This window comes from Perissodus microlepis, chromosome 12 (assembly GCF_051167445.1).
Source record: "Perissodus microlepis isolate ML-2025 ecotype Zambia chromosome 12, ASM5116744v1, whole genome shotgun sequence".
NCBI lineage: Eukaryota > Metazoa > Chordata > Actinopteri > Cichliformes > Cichlidae > Perissodus > Perissodus microlepis.
The window spans coordinates 12,519,478-12,540,642 of record NC_140472.1 but is presented as its reverse complement, the minus strand read 5'-3'; the positions used below and the strand labels follow the sequence as shown (position 1 = coordinate 12,540,642).

Below are 21,165 nucleotides of genomic sequence, written 5' to 3'. Positions count from 1 at the left end.
AATGTCTCCTGAGAAAATACAGCTATTAGTTATATACTGAACTAAAAATAGTACAAAAACTGCATTTTATTTTACAGTTTTTTCTATCACATACAGTTAAATAACAAGTTATATTTTTATCTTTTTATATAAAGTTTTCTGATTACCGCTTTTCCTTCATTAACCCTGAAAATCTATAAACATCCTTAGTGCAAAATCTTTGGTATTATCAAGGATCTTTTGTGAAGAGGCAGAACTTGTGTTTACGGAAGACACCTATAAAAGTTCCCATGCTTTCTTTTCCCTACTTCCTGAGTCAAAGGTCACTTCCTGGTTTCATCGTCTTCTTGCTCTTCTGTCCCCGACGTTGGCTCCGCATCAGTGCTGTTCTCGCAGCTGTCCGGATGGTTTCTTAAATCTGAACAACAGAAACATCAGTTAGTGACATGTCGCTCCAATAACACAGTCATTACCACAAGAAAGAGAATACTGACAGGCCTGGGAGGAAATCCACGCATCCAGCATAAATAATTTGGTTTGATTTGTTGGTGAAATCTTGGAGAGGACACAAGAAGAGGAAGAGGAAACACAACGTACCTTTGAAATATCAAAACAACTGTGTCTGAGTGTTTGCGTGTTTGTTTGCTGGGCTTGTTTGTTTGTGAGCACAGTTTCTTTCCGCGCAGTTATCCTCTAGATGCCGGTATCATGTCTACCCAGAGACGTTAATTAATAGCTAATCAAAGCTAATGTCTCAGCAGCACATCGCCAGCACAAAGACATGATTAATACATAATCAAAGGCCGCTCAGCACAAAGACGGGCCCTCCCTCATGCCTCAAACACTACTGTTGTTATAGAAATAAACGAACACTCGCAGCTTAATTAGCTGGCTGTTCGTGTGTGCCGTCTTTATTTGAAGTTGCTGGGGATTTCTCTCTGAGCCAAGCTGGCCTCCTGAGTGACGACACCGAGGTGACATACAAAGGCATGTATGCACACATGTGCAAAAACAGGTACATACAATGAAATGCTAATCCACATGTCACACACTGGATCAGAAAAAAACAGTAGACAAGGTTTTGTATGTTTCTGACCTTTTAGACCTACTCTGTGGCACCAGGTGCTGCAAGAGTGTTTCTGCAGGAAACCATTGATGCCAGCATCTCCAAGATTATCAGGTCCAAAAAGCATCTCACCCCTGCTAACACTGCAACAGAGTCAGTCAGAGTGCAGACTTTCATCAGTACATATGGGATAAAATGTGAATTTCTAAAATCAGAGAATATAAATATCACTTATACGCATAGCAGAAATGGTTACTGCACCTCTGGTCCTCTGCCATAATGACTGTCGGATCAGTCAGCTCCTCTCCCACTCCTGTCAAAAGGAATAAAGGAACAGATTTAAAAAAAAAAAAAAAAGACTCAACATCTCACGTGTGCGACTACAAACATGCAAAGTAAAGTAAAAGTATCTGCCTTGTATGTCGAGCACCAGCAGCTCTCTGCGTGAGTACTCGTAGGTCCAGTGGGAAAAGGCTAGAAGCATTTCTTCCAGTGAACAGCAGGGGGTGATCTCTTCTCCCGTGTTGTTGTTGTATTTCATGAAGTCACCAGACATGTTCCTTTCAATCGTCAGCCACTGACCATTAGAATGCCAGAGGACCAGTGACACGTCAAGAAATCTGGTGGATAGAAGGGACAGTTATTAAATGCACGGACACACCTAACACACACACATAGGAAAGATAAAATAGTGACCTTGGTGAGTGGTGCAAATCATCAGGTTTGACTTGGTTAAACACTTGCATCATCTTCTGGGCCGCTCTCTGCTGCTGTATCTCCTTCACAAACAAAAATTGATCATAGTGTTAGAAGTACTTGAAACGCAATTCAAAACTGTGAAAAGTAAAAGATTTGCTAACCAGCAAATGTAGACGAATCCTTGATTACTTTAAAGATTTACCCTTAAACAAAGCTGCAGTGCTGTGCTACCATGGAAGTACTTCTTACAGACACGAACCACCTCTGGTCTGAAAGATTTCACCACGTATACCAGACCGGGTCTGAGCACATCCTGTTCTGCCCATGTACAGAGAACCCGGCGGCCCTGCCGGAGGCCCCCATCCAAAGAGCCTTCTTCGCTCAAGAGGGGCTGAAGGATTGCAGACAGGCCTCGTGATGACCAGGAAGAGACTGAGATGGATTCAGGGTCAGCATCAGAGGCTACTTCCTCCAGAGAGTAAATGCTCACCTCTTCACCTCCTACAGAGAATGTTCAAAAACTTGATTAAGTACACAGAAATGGATTTTGGGGGTAAAACAACAGTAATGAAAAAATAAATAAATCCTAAATCAAACAAGCAAGTTACCCATGATTGAGACAGGAGTGAAAGGGATGGTCTGAGCCAGTCTCATCAAATTGTTTCTCTCCACAGCTGTTAACACACAGGCACGATACAGGCAAAACTACAGATGAGCTAATGTACGGGAAATCACAAAAACAATAGATGCACAATAGATGATCCTTTCAGGATCTATTATTTAATTTAGATAATTTTCTGCAGATCGTGTAAATACCTGAGTAGTGTGGATACAAACTGTCAGTGGACTGGAATGAGGAGTTCTTGGCTGCAGCAGGTAAGATTACAGGGCATTAAAAAACAAAACAAATACATCTCACTATAACAGACACTACATGACCACATGTTACAGAAAATGTATTCAATCTGTACGTCCAGAAATACCTTCAGCTGAAATGCCACTCTGTATTCTGCAACAGGCATCAAGAAGACATTGTTACGTTTAAGCAAAAAGTTTCGATAAATTCAGGGTAAATCTGGAAGGCTAAAAAAGAAAGGAGACTTACGAAGACCTGCGGCTCATGGACCTGGCCCAGCTGTTCCAAGCTGAGTGCGTGGGGCTCCATACATCCTACCAGTAATCAAAGCAAGAACACTGACATATTTTACACTAATTATTTTAGCATTACTATCGCTAATGTTACCACAAATTACAAAATATTGTTACCACACTTTACCACATCTTTACCTGATGCAAAAAGACCTGTTTCTGCAGCAAATCCAGTTGTTCAAAATCTGAAAAAATATTGATATTAACAGTTTTTAAGTAAAACATGAGAAACTTCAAGTGGTTGATAATTTAAACATCGCACATATACATATCAAACTTTGTTTCTTTTAATATGAAAAAACAACCCTTGTCGTTCTTCTTGTTCTACTGTACATACATGCAGAGGAAGCAGAGTGATGCATACTAGCAGATGCTCTCTGAAAGCTCTGGGTACAAATACAACATGTACTCTATCTAAATGCAGGTCTTACTGAGCTGACTGAGGCTGGTTGAAGCCGACCGACTTGTGGGTTCTCCTATCAACCTCCGGCGCCTTCCCCAGCTGACATCAGACAACTGGGAATGCATGGCTCTCTATTTTCCAAAACAAATAAAGAGATGGAAAAGCTTCTCTGTAAAGAACCACCAAACGAAAATGAAAAACCCATTCACAAAGATAGCAGGGATTTAGTTTTATGACTTTGTGCCATGTTTTGCATCTGACTGATCCTCTGCTATGAGGAGCACAACTTTTTTCATATTACCAAATCTAGATTGCTCTCTCGTATCTTCACGGTCTTTTTGTTTTTGCCTTTGCTGTCCAAGACCTGAGTAAAGTCAGATGATTTGGACCACTCTGCAGAAACACAGAAGTACATTATCTGTTATTGTGTGTAAATGCATGATAAAAAAAATAGACAAGGTACACACAGATTTTCAAAATTTCCTTTTGATCATTTTCATCAGGGGCAAGATACAGAGAAAATGACTGCTTATGACCTGAATGACCCTTAAAGTTCTTTTATGACATTGTTGGTTCTGACTTGCAAAATTGTTAAGATTTGCATGTGCTACATATCACAAAGCTCTTCATGCAAACTCATTGCTTTAAACCATCAGCGTCCAAAGATTAACTTGATTTTCAAACCCATGCGTTATCATACCTTGGCTCCTGCTGCATCTTAGTGATGTATTGTTCTTTAAACCCCTCCTACCAAGCAAACTCTCATTGTTCATTGATTCATTGAGAGAAGGAAAGGATCCCCTGGTTGGGCTGAGGGGTGCTCCAGCGAAAGTCATATTCTCCATGCTGGATGACAAAGATCTGCAGTAGCCATACGGACGGTCCCTCGACAAACATGCCCACCTTGGGGATTTTATGGGTTTTCTCCACTGGTTGGAATTTCTGGACCGAGAAGTTGGCTGAATATCATCACAAGAAAAGGCAGGATTTGTCAAACCCTCTGAGATGTCTTGTGGGTCGAACAGAAAAGCACTGCTGGAGGCTCGGTGCACGTCTATGTTAGGTGGTTCTTCCTGTGTCTTTTCCTCCTCTTTCTCTTCTCCTTCTTCCTCTACTTCATCCTCCTCTTCCATGGATGTTTCTTCCTGACTGGTAAACAAATATGGCTCACAAGTCCAGAATTTAAAATGGAGTGACTCCAAGCCTCTGGGAGAAAGAGGAGACCCACACTGGGATGGTTCACAGGACTCACAGGGTGTCTGATCTCTGACCGAAGAAAATCCTCCACTGTTAAAGTGGGAGAGGGACGCACAAGACCCTGGGTCAGAAGCTCCCTGCTGATTCTCACATGGATGATCCTATGGGAAAAAAATAAGTGATTAACAAAGTATTTTAAATTCTTTAAGTCAGTGGTTATTTAGTTTTAATGTCACAAAGCTGTGAAGAGAATACATCACATTAAAATAAGGACTTTATGGATACTTTATGGATCTCTTTTAGCTTGTCTCCCCCTAAAGGCCATGTTCAGGTTTGCAACAACTACCTCTCCTTTCAAAGAGTCTAACATGACAAACGTTTAAGGATCAAAACATTGTATTTCCAATTAAGTGTGAGGGAGTAGTGCATTCTCTTTCCTTCTTGTGAAACAACATTACTAGAAGACAACAGTAAGCACCTCTCTTGCCCTTTCTTCTGGTTCTTCTGTGTGTCCATATCTTCCTCCCCTGCTTCCCCTAACTCCTACATGGCACTCCTGTGATTCCCGTCTATTTCCTGCTAAGGTGTAGCCCTTTAGCAATGAAGGCGGGGTACTTTTATACGGCTTGGCCACCAATCGTTGTATATTAGCCGCATCACCGTCTGCTCCACTTCTGTATGGAAGGGTCCAGCTGTGAGGGATGGCGTGCTGGGATGCTGTAATGAGCCGACACTGAGCCAGGCGTGTCTCCTCCTGATGCAGGTTGTTGGATGCAGAAAGAAGAGTGAGGGTGTCCACAGCCAGAGCAGAGAGGTCCTGGAGATGACCGAGCTGAGAGTCTAAGTCTGACAGGCTATCCTGAATGAAGTTGACCTTCTCTGAAACCTCCCCCACCATCATGCACATCTCTTCTGTTCTGATGGAACAAATATGAGCAAAAATGGTGAATGACGTTTTTACGATTTATTTACTGACGTTAAATGCTTTTTGTACACTAAACACAGCCACATGTTCAGCTGTAAATTCACACCACAAAAGGCAAAGGAAGCCTGTGTTAGTAGGATCACAATACAAGCACAAGCTATATATAAGCTGGTATGTGAGACAAAGTAAATAAACATTTAAGAATCTACCTACTTACTTGTTTGTAAGAAGGAGCACTGGAGGCACATTAAAAAAGTACTTTGAAACATGGAGATTAAAGTTATCGTTTCAAGTCAAACAACTGCCACGGCTGCTAAACCCTCTACATAATGTCTTGTGTAGATGAGTTAGTGAAATCATACTTCAGAGTTGGTTTTAGTAACAAGGAAATTATTTATTTTTAAATACATAAACACGGTGTGGTGATAAGCACAGAAATGCAGTTTTAACGCAGAAAGCTGCATCTGGTCAGAAGGAAAAACCAGAGTTTAAGCCCCGATTTATGCAAAAATGAAACAGCTGGCAATGACAGATGCAAGAAAATCAATGGTTACACCCTTTTGCAGTAAAGAGGGTTTATGTTGTATCACAAGACATGATATGAAAACTGATCAAGGTATTTCAGTAACTCTTCTACACAAGGCAATTTGCAATGTTTGCAATGGGTGCAGCAGCCATCGCAGTTGTTTGACTTAAAATGACAACTTTAATCTCCACATATTCTCAAAATAATAATAAGTTTAATCTCAAAAGTTTGGCTTTATTGTGAAAATGAACAATAATATTTTATCTTAATGCGCCTCTAATACTTCATTTAAATCTAGTTACATGAGTTAACTGCTTTCATCTTGGCACAGTATGTATACCTCATTATTTATTATACTTATCAAACTTATCAATATTAAACTTAACAATGTGATGACAGACAGAGCGATTGTTCGTGTTATAGAAGAAATAATCTATTGGCTCTTGCATCGGACACAAAAGGAACTCTACATCAAAGCAATGATCCTGTGCATGGCTCCCAAACAAGACAAATTTACAAGGCTACAAAGTTTCCAGCCATAGTGATATGGCAGGTTGGAGAGCAAGACACAGATCCAGCAGAAACACACAAGCGCTGGTAGCTCATCTTAAATAATCGGACAAAACAAAAGAAATGAGAAGCCCCTTGTTTGCAGTCCTACCTCTCAGCTGTGACTTTGATCCTGTTCTTTTGACTGCTGAGCGGGCATTCACTCTTCTCATGAAAATAGGCCTGCACACATTTCTCCTCAAACTCATGCAGCTTCTTGCGATCCTCGTGGCCCAGATAGAGCTCTAGTAAAAACAAGTGAGATGGAAGAAGTGACAAGTGTAGAGATAGCTGCTAAACTATCACCATTTTCTTCCTTTCCAGAAAACATGCTGTGGTACTTACTAAGTCCAGAGGCTCTCTCTTCCCGCTCAGCGTCGCCACTAAATTTCTTGTAAATAGCTCTCAAACCCAGGTCCATGTGACTGAGGAGGTTTAGGGGCGGTGGCAGCCACGGTCTCACTTGATAGGTCATAATGTAGCGGTACCGGTTGTACTTCCACAGCTTGTTGGATGTTGATGCCATGTCAAAGTAGACGTTGCTGTTAACAAGAGTTTGGTTTATTGAAGGGTAGCCCCTCAAACAATTACTATAAACTAAGATTTTTCAATATGCTTACTTGAAAAATGCGATGAGGATGTTGACCATGATGATATACTGGACAAACATATACACAGCCTGGAGAAATGGTGCAAGAAAGGATGCAGGAGGACATGAATCATCTTTCTCACATGCTGTTGACACACAAAAATACGCAGATCTTACACACAGTGCAATAGTTTTTTTGGGTTTTTTTTATTCTTATTCATCATACAAAAACTAGCAGAGACTTGGTATGAATCTCCTTCTGCATCATGAATGCTAAATTAGAACCAGATTCATAGAAAACTACAGGGACAAGAAAAGGGCACAGAGTCTTGCAACATATGGTACAGCCGACACAGAGCTCAGATTTTAACATCACTCAGTCGGTCTGAGACATCAGAAGCAACCGAGATCGCCTAAATCCACGCTGGAGCAGAGTACATTAAAAAAAATCTTAAAGTAAGAGAATTGGCACTGTTTACAGGGTAAAGTGTGACAGACCTTGCACTGATTTGTTTACTGCTCTTCTTATGGAAGACACAGACATAGCTCTTTGGAAGCATCCAAACTTTATTTTTTGAACAATCTAAGTTACACCTTCAACTAAAAGCAGCAAAAGGACCTGCATGTACTGTAACTCCCTTAGTCATTTATACCAATTACATTTTAAGTGATTTTGTTATTTGCAGCATATTTTTTATGCACGAAGAATCAGCCCCTGTAATAAGTGAAGTTGTCTAAATTCTGAAACAAAGAACTCCTTTCAGCTGCAGTCAATAACAAGCACTGCAATACAAAGGTGAGTCAAGCAAAGCTCACCTTGTGAGGTAAGACTGTTTGAATGACCTTAATTCAAGTGGAATAGGATAAGTGACAAATTAGCCTTGCAGCAATCTTCGAGTCAGTATTTCCAAGAACTCAGGGCAATGCAAAAATCATAAAGGTTAAATTCTACTGCTTAAAAAAAAACCCTTTGGTTAATAAGTATCTAGTGTTATTGGGCCACTAACGGTCTATCTCTGATGCATAGACCTCTCCATAGATCATCCAGTAGGGCTGGAAGACTATGTCTCGAGCCAGGCTCCATGATGGCTCCTCGTCTGGTGACAGGACAGCCTTCCTGGATACTCCGTAGGTCAGCAGCACTATTGCCATCATCACCACAATGTAAAACATGTTTCTGGTCTGGGCACAGAGAGAGGGAGAGGTTACTAAAAAATAAAAAAAATAAAAAACACACACACACTTCTCAACTTTTTATGTTTCCAGTGAGTGCTGTGCAGTCTGTACACACCATCTTAGTGATCATGGTGAGGTAAGGGCCAGCATGCTGATTAACGGCCAGCAGATCCATCACCCTGATAAACCAGAAGATGATGTCCAGGCAGTATGTGAGGCGCCCTGCTGTCCGGTAGGGATCAGAGTGCCAACGCATTGCCAGTCCGGCCACGAAAAGCAGGATGGCGATGAAATCTGATATGTTCCAGTATTCTGAGAACCAAATCTTCAGCTTCTGGCTCAGTTTTGTTGCCTCAGACATTAATATCTAATTACAAAAGATAGAAACTTACATTACTACTGACTTGTGATTTTATGTTCTCCTGTAACACTTTTTAATATATTCTGCTAAGAACTGAACCTCTGACCTCTCTGGTTTTCTCTGCTGCAGTTGACAAGATGTATGCTATAACCAGCCACTCCTGAACACTGGGTTGATCCTCCATCTTCACCAGGACAACATAGGAGAATAACATCAGAAAGGCCAAGTAGGACATCTACAGTTGAATCAGAGAAAAGACATTCAGACAGAAGGATGAGAACAATGTATAATAATCATTTGCATGATGCACTTTGAGAAAGAGAAATGTTTTATCGTGTGTTAACTAACATAAAAAACCTACCGTGTGAAACCAAAACTTGACAACAGGAGCTGTGTAGAAATCATAGAGTGTTGTGATCCAGGAAACACAGCGCACAGTTATAGAGGACATGGTTTCTGACACAGGACCAACACGTTTGTCTTGGAAAGAGAGTCCTTGCTCTGCATCACGACTACCCTGCATGGGTAGAGTAAATGAAAAAAAAAAAGAAAAAAAGAAAACCATACAAGTGAGGTGAAATACTATGAAATACTGTAAGATATTAGCCAGTTGAAATTTGAAAGTATTGCACTCCTACTGTACCATGTGATCAGAGCCCTTGGTGCCTGGTGCTGGCTTGACTGAGTCGAGTCCAAACAGCATTGCCTCGTGTGTCTGTGGTACGTGACACATTTCAGCTTTGCTTTTAAACTCCAGAAGTAGGATGGCAGGAGGCAAAAGAAGGCTCAAAATGATCTAAAAAAAAAAAAAAAAAAAAAAAAAAGGAGAGCATGTCTGACTACTTAAACATCCTCCAACAAAACATACTGCTTTGCAAACTATGAAAAAAATAAAACAACACTTGAGGTAAAAACACAATCGTTTAGCACAACCAGGCTTTAATGGGGGTGATGAAAGCACCTGGTGATTTGTGAACCAAAAGAAAACAGCAAATAATGGCTGAAGCGCTCCCTAGCTACACTCTACGTGACAGGAAGATGTAACAATGAATGAAAATTACCGATGTGGTTTTGGAGTGGAAAAACATGGCTTTAAGTTCGACCCTAGATATCAAATCCCAGGCAGAACTTCATTATGTGACAAAATGCTAATTCAAAATCGACAACAGTTAAATGTAACTGCAGCACCCTACCTCATTTATTGCTAATATGTTTAATCCAGAATACTATCCCTAAGGAAATTATGCAAACAGGCAATGTCAGAAGTGGGATTCGAACCCACGCCTCCAGGGGAGACTGCGACCTGAACGCAGCGCCTTAGACCGCTCGGCCATCCTGGCTTCCTGACTAATGGATTCTAAATTAGAATCTGGGACCTGATGAAGGTCAACAGGACTGAAACATTGCAATAAATATATTAGAAATAATGGCAAGCTTTTGCAGAGACAGTCACATTTAATTGCTTTTGTGGAATCTTACAACAATACTGTGCAGGCTCCTGTCAAGTTAACAGGTTAAGTTACTTTTTTGTTAAACTTAAGTGTTAAGCAGTTGTGCTATAAGCACTACTTAATTTCGGATAGTTTTGTGCTTACATTTGACTTGTGCTGTGTCATTATATACAATGCTGTGTCAGCACTATGACATTATAATACTGCTGCTGCTACCAGCTTGTAGCAAGAGATTCAAACTTTGAATTAGCTAGTCAGTCATCAATGATAGCAGGTAATAGGAAAAGAAAGATGGAACATGCCCTTCATGGACTAAAAATGCTGCATCCTGTGAGCTGCAATTGCTGATAAGACATATTCACTATTTTTTTCTATAATTCTGCTGAAATATTTTTGTATAATTTTGAAGCTATATCGCCCACCCCTACCCTGTACCCTTCTATCTTTATTTTTCTTTTTGCAGTGATGCAATTAAATGACACTGAAATATGAATTTTATCTGGTTTATCTGCAAGGTTTACCTTCAAGAATGAGTTTTTTCTCATGTTAAGTGGACCGGTCCAGAGATCAGTGAGGAGAGTCTGGGTGCAGGAGTGTGAGACGAATGGTCTGTGACATGAGGAGACAGCCATCTGCAGACAGGTGAAGTGGCTCCATGCCTCCATCTCATAAGTCAACAGCTTCATGGCCATCTGCTCGTTCTGACGAAACGCACAATCTAACACATCCACCGCCAGCTTACCAAACTCACTGACACACAAAGACAGAAGAGATATGTGCATGTCAACTCTGTGATAATTATAAAAATATGAAAGAACAAAAAAAAAATTGTACCCATATCTTCACATATACAAAGTAACATGAAGTCCTGAGGGGAAAAAAGTGTACTGCATGGTAACAGTGCTTCACAGCTATAAAAGGTTTGGAGGTTTCTTGCATTTCAAATCTTCCAAGAACATTTCAATGAGACTCCAGTCTGGATATTGCCTAGGCTGTTCCATTCAAGGTCAGCTTCAAATTAAACCAAAGTTTCAGACACACCTTATCCTTAATATATCCTTCATAGCTGAATCAATGACTGCAAGCTGCCCAGTTGCTGTGAGACCGAGGCAGTCCCCAAAGCATAACCTTTCCACCACGCTTCAAAGGCCGCAAGAAATTCTAATTCAATAAAAATAACTCCATCTTTGATTTGTATGTCCAGAGCACATTATGTCAAACGTGTTGCTTCTGTCTCTGTGTTCACTGGGAAACTGTAGTTCTGCCTAATGTTCTTCTTAGACAGCACCTTAAATGCAGGTCAAATATGTCAAAATCTATCCGACTGTAGACGCAGGCACTTTGACACCAGAGTTACCTGCAGTCACTGTGATGACATTTTGAGTTGTTGGAGATTTATTTTTGCATCATGCAGTATACCCTTGAATTTGCTTGGGCAGTCAGTCCTGGATAAATTAGCATTCATTTAAAATTGGTGCCACTGTCTTATACTCGAGTGATTTATTTCAACTAAGTTGGAGACATTTTAAATCCCTTGCTAGACTCACAACACAGGCTTAGAGAGCTACTTAAATCTTAACACGATGACATCACATATTTCAGCAGAAGAGAGAAAACCAGAGCTTAGATGGAAATTCAAAAGGTATTCCATTATGTGCCACTTTTTCAGAGTGTATCACTGCTATTAATAAGCAATGGATCACTGCTTGTTTAAAATAAGTCATACAGTTCAATGACACTCACAGTGAATACGTCTTGAATCGCTCTATAATGTTATCATCCAGGCTGCTTTGACGTGCTTCAAAGGCCATGGAGCGGTAAAGCTTGCAGGCCACTGTTGCACGTGCCAGCGCTTCTTCTCCATGTTGCCACAGGAACAGTGCCATTTGCTGCCTTTGCTGAAGGACTGCCCACACAAACAAGTCATTGAAGTTGAAAGGAACCAGCAGTGGAGCATCATCAAGGCCTGGACTAGACACCTCCCCACTGGTACTGGGTGACACATCTTGCTCCTAGAAGAAAAAGTTAGATGTATGAAAAAAATAAGGGACAAGGAAATGAAAAAACAATAGATGGGAATGTGAGATTTTTTGTCATAAAACAGATAGAAAAATTAGAAACTGTTAATCTAAATCTTAAAAAAATAACTCTAAACCAACCTTGCGTTTGTAAGGCTGGGCGGTCCTAAAGAAATGCAGGTCCTGGAGGCTCCTGTTCCTCGTAGAGCTTGGCATCAGTCCATGTCTGAGTTTAGAAAAGGTGGCTGAACTGTCTCGTCTACCATTCTACAGGCATCAAAACAGGCATTTGTATGAAAACTGTAAAAGTCATTAAACCAAAGGATTTTTAAATGGCTTTTATCAGGGTGCAGCGGGCAAAGAAAAAGAATACAATCATTGCTCACTTTTTCGTGCAATCGGCTGTACGCAGCTCTGAATTGTTTGCGTGTGTAGGTGCTGCGGTATGCTCCTCCTATGAGATATTCTATCACCAAGCCCATGTCAATGATCGAAAGACGATAACCTGCAGGAAGGGATGTCTCCCCACAAACACATACAAACACGATAAATAAACATATACTGTGTACATGTAAATGTGGCTGCTACAGTAATCAGTATTTATAACACAGAAAAGGTGAGGGACCACCCAGGTTGCTGTCAGTGCACAGTTCCAAAGCTGGCATTTGCAATGCTATGGAGGAACATTAGTGCACATGGGAAACTTGCACATCTGTAAAGGCCTCTTTAATGCTGAACAGGTCTTGGAGCAACATATGCTGACAATGCTTTTTTCGGGAGGGAAAGGGAAGCTAGACGTGCACCTACAGCTACTCTCAATATCAAAACTCACCTGTTTTGCATCTTCAACGAGGTGGTGCAAGAAGCGGGCTGTTGGCCCTTGTGCCTGCAGGGAGGATTTTGTAAAATTATATAAAAAAAGAAAATGACAGTTAAGAGAAAATGCAAAGCGCAAAATCAAAGCAAACCAAATTTACTAGTTACTTTTAACGGCTGCATAATGCACATGCAATCACAGCTCCACAAATATCAAATTGTTTCTTTAAGGAACTACTTATCCCAGCGTTATGAATAAGTGAAAAGGCTTTTATACACAAATATAAAGACAACATAGAGAAAGCTGAGGGTGAATGTATGGCAAAGAGCTCTGTGATTTTAGAAGCATCCTAAACCAACTACTGGGAAAATATTTTGGATGCAACTGACCACAAAACACAAGAGATCCTGGTGCAAAAACACTTACAGTGACTGAGATTTGGATCAAAGCAGCTATGGGAATTGTGAGAGAAATTCAAGAGAAAGAGAAACAAACATAAAGGGATTTTGTATGTTTGCACAGCAAAGTGAAAGCCAAACGCAAGAGGAAATACCCCAAGATAATCAAAAGTACTCCAGTGAGTAAATGTTATTTTCTGAAAAATATATTTCACGGAATTAATTGTACTGTTCTCCTTGATTAATAAAATGATGAATAACAAATAAGAAAAAAGAAGTGTCTTAAATATTTAAAGCAGATATATTAAGATATTATAGTAACCATGTTGTAGAGCTCTTCAAGGCGATCGACTGTGAGGAAGCGGCTCATAGTCATGCCGTTATCAATCAGCATTTTGACAAAACTGACACGGTCCATCACCAGAGCATCCAGCATGGCTTGCTCCAAGGAGCCCACCTACACAAGTAAAAAATAATTTACATATCTCCTTTTTTTCTTTAATGGAAAACAATTGCACTACAGTTTTGCATTAATGACTCCTGTCAATAGAAAATTGTACTTAGTAGTCAGTATAATCTTTTAATAATATAAGTTTACATATGGTAGTGATAGGATGTGCGATCCTTAATAGTCTGCAAAGGCTTTGTGTGCATTCCAGAGTGCTCTGGCATTCACACCCACATCCTGGGAGCATGGGAAAGGTTGTACCTTCTTTTATTGTTTTACGGTAGGATAAACGTAGCTATGTCAGTTTTAGTCTAAGTGCCTTTTTTACATATAGATGAACTGTTGGATTTTCCAGACCAGCAGGTTTAGGGAAGTCATTTATGGGGTCACACTCTGACACACACACGCACACACACACACACACACACACACACACACACACACCTCCACATTCCAATGTCAAACACCCACTGATGTATAAATAAAGATCAGGGCAGTCTCAGAGCTGCGAGTCCCTGAGCCCTCACTCTCGTGCGAGAGCTCCGAGCTGCCCTTGCTAAGCAACAAGTAAAACTGTGTGTTTCTCCTCTCTGATTCTCAGCTGAAGAAGTGTTTTAGAATATATCTCTTAACAACTCCCTTTGTTTTTGACTTTCTCACCTGCCAATGCTGTCCATATACAAGGACGTCTTTCTGTGCAATGTCAGCCCTGTCCCACGCCAGAGTCATACTCAGCTGCTCTGACGGACTGGCCTTTGTGCCTGTTTTTGATTCAACAAAACATACAACATAACTCAGATTTTCTGACTTACTAAGAGAAACGCTCCAGTCCCACGTTAATGAATCAAAGTCACTTGAGAGAAAATGTTTGATAATTAAGAAGGAAACAAGTACCCTTGAGAGTAGCGGTCAAAATGGCAGCATCTGGTGCCATCTGGTCATCTGACTCTGAGTCAAAGATGGTTATCTGTTGTTCAAAGAAACACTGATTTAGTAGTCAGTGTCCTCAGTCACAACACACACATGCCCCAGAGGCTGCTTTACTCACAGACTGTCTATGATCCATACACTGCAGCAGGAGAGTATAGAGGTCAGTGGCTTCAGTCCTCTCCATTCCAAACACATCTCCAATTGTGGTGAGGAAGTTCTCTTTAATGTCAGCTTCCAACGGTCTGAAAACAAACAAACAAACAAACAAACATAAAAACACAATCAGTGTACATTTGGGCCGGCTCGACCCTTTCCATGTGGAATTGCATGTTCTCCCTGTATGGTGCTCTGGCTTCCTCCTACAGTCCAAAGCTTGTTAGGTCATCCACCTAAATTGGCAGTAGGTGTGAATGTGATCGCAAATTGTTGCCTGCAATATGCTGTTCAACGTGTACTCCCGGGCAGCACAATGTTAGCGCTTTTGCTTCACAACAAGAAGGTCCTGAGAAGGTCGCAGAAGGTGGAGTCATGTTCTCACCGTGTTTGCGCAGGTTCTCCGGCTTCCTCCCATAGGCTAAAGACATGCAATTAGTGGAGTTGTGTCAATTGGTGATTCTAAATTTCGCACAGGTATGAATATGAGGGCAAATGGTTGCCTGTTCCTCTATGTTAGTCCTGCATCAGACTGGCGACCTGTCCAGGGTGTACCCCACCTCTCACCCTATGATAGCTAGGCTTCCGCTCCCCATGAGACTGAATTGGCGAAAGGCTAAGTACATGTATGGAAGGATACTGTACATTTGAAACAATTTAATATTTGTAATCCTGTGTCTTTTTGGTAAATGTTAAATGAGTCAAAATAAGAGTCTAACAAACTAATTTATGAGCTTACCAGAGCAGCCTTTTGCTTTTTTTGCACTAAGAGGACACTGCTATCTAGTTTCTACTTTCTATCTCATTTTACAATCAATTAATTGCATCATCATCTTCAAGTTTTTATATACACCTATTGGGTAACCCTTCCTAAAATATAAACGTCACTCAAATATAGTTAGCAGGACAGGATCATATTAGTAACTGTGTGTTTGGGTTCATCTGAGATGAGGAAAAAACAAAGAATGTGGCTGGGGTCTAACTGCCTTTTCAAATAGTTGGCATATGCGGCTCGGCAGTAGTGTGAGGTATCTGCTAATTGGAAGGTCAGTGGTTCAATCCCTGACTCCCCTAGCCTTCACACTGAAGTATCCTTGAGCAAGATACTGAACTCTGCGATCCATCTACTGGAGTGTGAATGAGGCTTGTTGTAAGGAAAGTACTTTGGAGTGCTCAAATTGATTAAAAAAGTGCTAAATCTGTTTACAGTTATTCACTCTAATGATATAACGGTAAAGGGGAGATTCTCCCTTTGCCCGTTTTTCTCTTTTTCACCTTAAAATATGCCCCAATACTCATGAAGAAGGTGTTATAACTTCCACTTTGCCGTAAGTATAAATTATGCTTGCTTATTAAACCAGCTGGCTCAAAAAGACCCTGCTATGCATCCACTACAGGCCTATACCAACCTACGTACTGTACCTGTCAACAGCAGTCTGCTTGTGTAAGAAGGCGAGTAGGTCAGCAGCCCTGCCTGATCCCTCAAACACAAACACTGGCACAGGGGGCACAGTGCTGACGTAGTCCAACACTGTAGACACCACAGAAGGACCTCCCTCCACCACCACACACACCACAGGCACTCCTTGGTTCAGTCCTGGAAAAAAGAGAAGAGATGATGATAAGACTTCAGTCAAATCTGTGTGCTTCCTATTTTGTTTCTTTTGTTAGTTTTTGCGCAAAAACACCCACGGGGATGTATCTTCTGTAGTTGTATGTGCTTCTCCAGCTTCCTCCTGAGGCCTTGCTGACAGCCATGCTTGCCCAGCGTTCCATCATCCACCAACAGGAAGTGGGAGTGGAAACCATTGAGACAGGCTCTCTTGCTCAAAGGGTTTCCCAGAGGCTGGTAAGGCCTGAAAACCTGAAGCGATGTTGAATCAGTGTGAGTCAAAGACAAAGTAAAGCAGCGCAGTGGGATATGGTACTCTGCATATATCAAAAAAATGTGGTGAGGAATGAAGTAACGTGCAAAAACACAGTTTCAGTACTGACATCTCTGCCTATAAGGTCCATGTTGTTGTCAATCACTCCCCAGGGTGTGATGCCAACTGTGTTTCTCTTCCTCAGGTCATGGCTTCCAAAGGATTTAACTGCATCACCTACATATTTAGACACACCTGGAGGGCATGCAAATAGTAGCTGAATGCACAGCAAATACACAATAAGAACAAAAGCACTAAAATCCAAGGGGTACTTTTACAACAGCACGCCATACAGAAATGTAACCTAACAGAAACTAACCAAAACTGAACCTTCTAGAAACAGAACACAGATCAACATAGTTTTTTTTCAGATGTAAGTAATGAGATTGCTGCCAGTCACTAACTGGAGATAGGCAGAAAATAATACTCCACAAAAAATTGTAAAACTTACCTGTATTAATGCCATCGGTGAAAATCCATGCCCCTGTGCTGAGGGCAGCAGTGATCAGCCCTTTGCTAAAGGCCTGGTTGACTTTAGGTGGCAAGGTAAAATTTTCGGAGCCTCCGTGGACACTCAGCAGTAGCTTGGGTCTTTCCATCTGCCATTCCCTCAACATCAGCTGGAGTAATGCTTCTGGCTTAGAGTCGACAGCAACACGAACATACTGGAAAAACATGAAAGTGTTTCCAACTGAGAAGCTCTTTGTACTTTTCTGAGGTGCTGCTGAGCCGATTGTTTTGTCACTACATTAGATAGCATCTCTGCTTTCATGCATCGCGACCAAGCCTGCTTACATCATAGCAAAGCAAACTTTACGCAACCATCAAAATCTAGGTCTTATTAACAGAGTGCAAGCATTTGCTGCTATATTTGAAGCAGTCTCTTGAGCGTGTGTACATTTACCATTTTACTTTTGAAAAAATGTTCCTTTGGCCTAGAGACACGCACAGAGCTGGTAAACTCACAGACCTTGGCTCGACAGACACGTGTGGCAGTATCTTCAAAGTCTACGGTGCCATAGGCATTTGTGGGACTGGCCCTGGTGTGGCGCTCCATGGACCACTCCTCTTCCACATCCTGTCCAGGACCAGGACAGAGGGACAATGGAGGAAGGGAGTCTTGCCAAGAGTGTTCCCCTATCAGGCGGCCGCAGCAACATCTAGCAAATAGAACGACATTGCATAGATGCATAGGAAGAAGCATCGTAAGGTAATTAATTTTTTAGAATGATTAACTTCAATCATACTTTTACAACACTTTAGCATAATGTTGTTGATTTTAAATAAATTAAATTAAGTAGCTATTTCTGATAGTCTGCTTTTAGATAATAGGGAAGAGGCCAAAAAACAGTAACAAAATTATCAGTGACACTTGACTACATGTTAGCTCCTCAAAATAGAGGCAGGGTTGTTAATAAGCAATAATAATATGCAGGCGCATGACAAGCCCTAAAAGATGAAAGAAATCCATCTGGACTTTTTAAACCAGCCTTCAGTGATTCTTCCATTTATTTTCTAAATCCCACACTTCCTCTCCACCTCCCTTTGCCCTTGAGTACACATTTCTATGTCTGGCTGTTGTTATCATTTAACAGACCATGAAAATCACACATTTCCAGCCATTTCCCCATAACGGTGCAGTGCAAATGTAGGAGAAAAAAGGCAGAAAAGGACATGATGAAATGCTGAAAGAATGAGGGTGGAGAAAACAATACAGAAGTATGTAGTAAGAAAATAAGAAAGACTTTTGGTAGGACAGCATCTTCAGCACACAATTCATCAGTGATACCTTATCAAATTTTGGCAAACGTGGCATACTGGAATACATCTGAAAGAGACAGGAAGCGTTATCAAAATATCCACATGGCTGCTATTCCTGGAAGTAAGGGCTACATGCCAAATAGTTCTGCTCTCAGAAAAATGTTATTTCAAATAGCTGCTGTTAATGTTATACTACAATCTGTGTGTTTCTTCTCAGAATCATAAAAGCTAATCAGTGCAATCAGATCCCAGTTTACCTGTGCTGATCCCAAGAGGAAGGGATGAACTTCACACACTCTCTCCTGAAGAAGGTTTCCTCAATCCAACACTTTCTGGACTAAAAAAAAGAAAAGCAGAAAATATTTACTTACAGCACACAGATACTGGAGCTGTTAAGCACTATATTGTCTTCTTTATTGACTCATATTCTAGGAAGTGGAAGCACATTAGTCCTGAAATAAAAAGCGCGTTTATCAGTGACCTTCTCAGTGAAGCTCATTTTAGTGTCGATCACATGCTGAGCAAACAGTGTAGTAAGTGTAGATCCCTCCCCATCACAGAAAGCTGAAATGCAAACACCAAAACCCTGAGCTGCAGCACTCAGCCCCTCCTTCCCCTTCACAGTAAACTTTCCTTCATGTTTCCCAGGAATATTTAACAATGGCCTCACTGCAGGGAGAGAACTGCTTTCAGGAAACATGAGCACATACAAAGACCTACACATCCTCTTCCTCTGATTAGTCTACACGGTTAGCGAAGTAAACAGTGCCGAAATGGAGCTGTTACAGTTTTATATGCACTAAATAAAACCGCCCATTGTGCAGCAGCAGGACCAACAGTTTAACACGTTTTATGCACAATGAACACCCGTGTTATGTTACTACACTAGTTCATTAAAAGTTTATTACTATTACTCGTTTTATCTAACTTAAAATCACCGCTAAGCGCTGCTAATATCACTGTTAGCAAACCGGTAACAGAGAACTATTGTTCAAATTTCTCATGAGTTCAAGTTCACATTTCGTAAAAAGTACACTTGTTGGAAATAAGCTGACCTACTTAGTATATATATATATATATATATATATATATATATATATATATATATATATATATATATATATATATAATATTAGCATATATCTTACCATGGCTGCAAACTTCATTTATAAACATGTTCGAGGCTAGCAAAGACACTCCGCTTCATCATTACTCTCCCGACAAGGACTGAGCGCCCTTTAATCAGTCGCTGGTCCAAAGGGCAGGTTTCCAGGAAGCCTTGGGGAGTTCATGGCCTCCTCCCTCCAGCTCGGTTAGGAGTTTTTCACCTCCTTAAGTTGTCAGTTAGGAAATGGTTGAGGCAATAAGGGTCTCCCCCCTTTTCTCATGAAGGAATGTGGTGACTGGTGACAGTGGACACTGGTGAGTCAAAAATCATACTAAAGTGTCGTCATCAGCTCTGACTCAAGCAAAGTTTCACACTTGGCAGTGAGGCTCAAAACACCTGGCAGTGAAATAAACAGGGTTGTACACTTGGGCAGGACAGAAGAGCAAGTTTTCCATTGCAATAATAATATTAATATTAATAATAACAATAATAATATATGGCAGATGTCTGTCAGATAGATAAATCTTGAGCTACCCCTCAAATATTTATATTTAGCTAGGAAATTTAGAAATAGGTGCAGGTTCAGTTTTATTGAAACGTCCAAACACACAAAGTCAAACTCTCTTAGGCAAACTTTCTTGTAATTTCTTCAAGTAGTCTTCAGAAACAGTTCTTCAGGGTTCTTGAAGCACATTCAAAGTTGGTCTTTAGGTGTTTCTGCCTTTTGATCTGTTCTCTATCACCAGGATCCCACACTGCTTCAGTATTGTTGAGGTCTGGGGTCTAAGGAGGCCAATCCACGAAAGACAGTGTTCCAGTGTGGGTTTCTTTTCAGGTATATTTATACCGTACTGACATGTGTTTGAGATTATCATCATGCAAGAATGAACCCACTGCCAATCAGATGCTTTCCAAATGGTGATATATGGTGAATCAAAATCTGTTGTGCTTTCATAATTGCATTAGTTTTGACAACCTCCACAACACCATTGGCTAAACTGCAGCTCAAAACATGACACAGCCTCGGTCATGTTTTACACCCCTCTCCTGCCCTCCTCTTTGCATTCTCATGGCAATTTCTACAGAAAATTTCAAATTTTGATTTTTCACTCCATTGGACAAAGGATGTGGAAAGAGGAGCAGCAAGACATAAGAAGACCATGAAGATCCATGGACGTAGTGAAGGAGCACATGCAGGGTTGGTGCGACAGAAGAGGATGCTCTTGATGGGGTCAGATAGAAGCAGATGTTTCACTGTGGTGGCCTCTTGAGGGAGCAGTCAACTGAAGATTCATCACTGCATCAGAGCCATTGCAGCTGATTTTCAGCTCAGTTCTTGTAATTGTGCATACATCAGCCTATGGCTGCACAATTATCCGATGCCCGGTCCACTGTTTTAAATTTAAAACCAAAGTGCTTTATAATGCAGCATCTGACCACCTGCCTGGATACGCCAACCACAGCTGTTCCCTGCACAACTGATGTTAACCAAACAGAAATGGTATGCAAAGAGAGCTGAGGACCAGCTGAATGTTAA

General features: G+C 40.9%; 1 protein-coding gene and 1 non-coding gene across 4 annotated transcripts; both read right to left on the bottom strand.

Annotated features, from left to right (window-relative positions):
• Positions 1-24: 24 nt before the first annotated feature.
• On the bottom strand, positions 25-19,768 carry trpm6 (transient receptor potential cation channel, subfamily M, member 6). Of its 3 annotated transcripts, none has more exons than XM_084945694.1 (40): positions 19,669-19,768; positions 18,778-18,857; positions 18,549-18,587; positions 17,664-17,919; positions 17,211-17,424; positions 16,830-16,954; positions 16,527-16,698; positions 16,257-16,431; positions 14,800-14,923; positions 14,646-14,718; positions 14,412-14,512; positions 13,626-13,760; positions 12,921-12,974; positions 12,475-12,609; positions 12,230-12,355; positions 11,814-12,082; positions 10,592-10,820; positions 9,263-9,415; positions 8,981-9,136; positions 8,726-8,854; positions 8,374-8,625; positions 8,090-8,264; positions 7,114-7,228; positions 6,839-7,035; positions 6,606-6,738; positions 4,972-5,410; positions 3,997-4,654; positions 3,598-3,689; positions 3,325-3,427; positions 3,032-3,078; positions 2,850-2,914; positions 2,728-2,753; positions 2,561-2,611; positions 2,353-2,418; positions 1,947-2,245; positions 1,742-1,824; positions 1,460-1,665; positions 1,307-1,358; positions 1,076-1,188; positions 25-397 (listed from the first exon to the last, which is right to left on the bottom strand). In XM_084945694.1, exons 1-40 carry the CDS (start codon positions 19,684-19,686, stop codon positions 303-305), a joined length of 6,030 nt encoding a protein of 2,009 aa, XP_084801820.1. In that variant the 5' UTR covers positions 19,687-19,768; the 3' UTR covers positions 25-302. The 3 variants fall into 3 exon arrangements, with proteins under 3 accessions (XP_084801820.1, XP_084801822.1, XP_084801821.1); XM_084945696.1 differs by having other exon boundaries at positions 17,730-17,919; XM_084945695.1 differs by lacking the exon at positions 19,669-19,768 and adding an exon at positions 19,002-19,058.
• Positions 9,877-9,959, bottom strand: trnal-cag (transfer RNA leucine (anticodon CAG)). Its single transcript has one exon. It is a non-coding gene; the product is annotated as a tRNA-Leu (tRNA).
• Positions 19,769-21,165: the final 1,397 nt, after the last annotated feature.

Coding starts and splice junctions, on each gene's coding strand:
- trpm6 (XM_084945694.1), bottom strand. Junction 16,955..17,210: donor CACCGATGGCATTAATACAG/GTAAGTTTTACA, acceptor CATGCCCTCCAG/GTGTGTCTAAATATGTAGGT. Junction 8,855..8,980: donor TCAAGTTTTGGTTTCACACG/GTAGGTTTTTTA, acceptor ATTCAACTGTAG/ATGTCCTACTTGGCCTTTCT.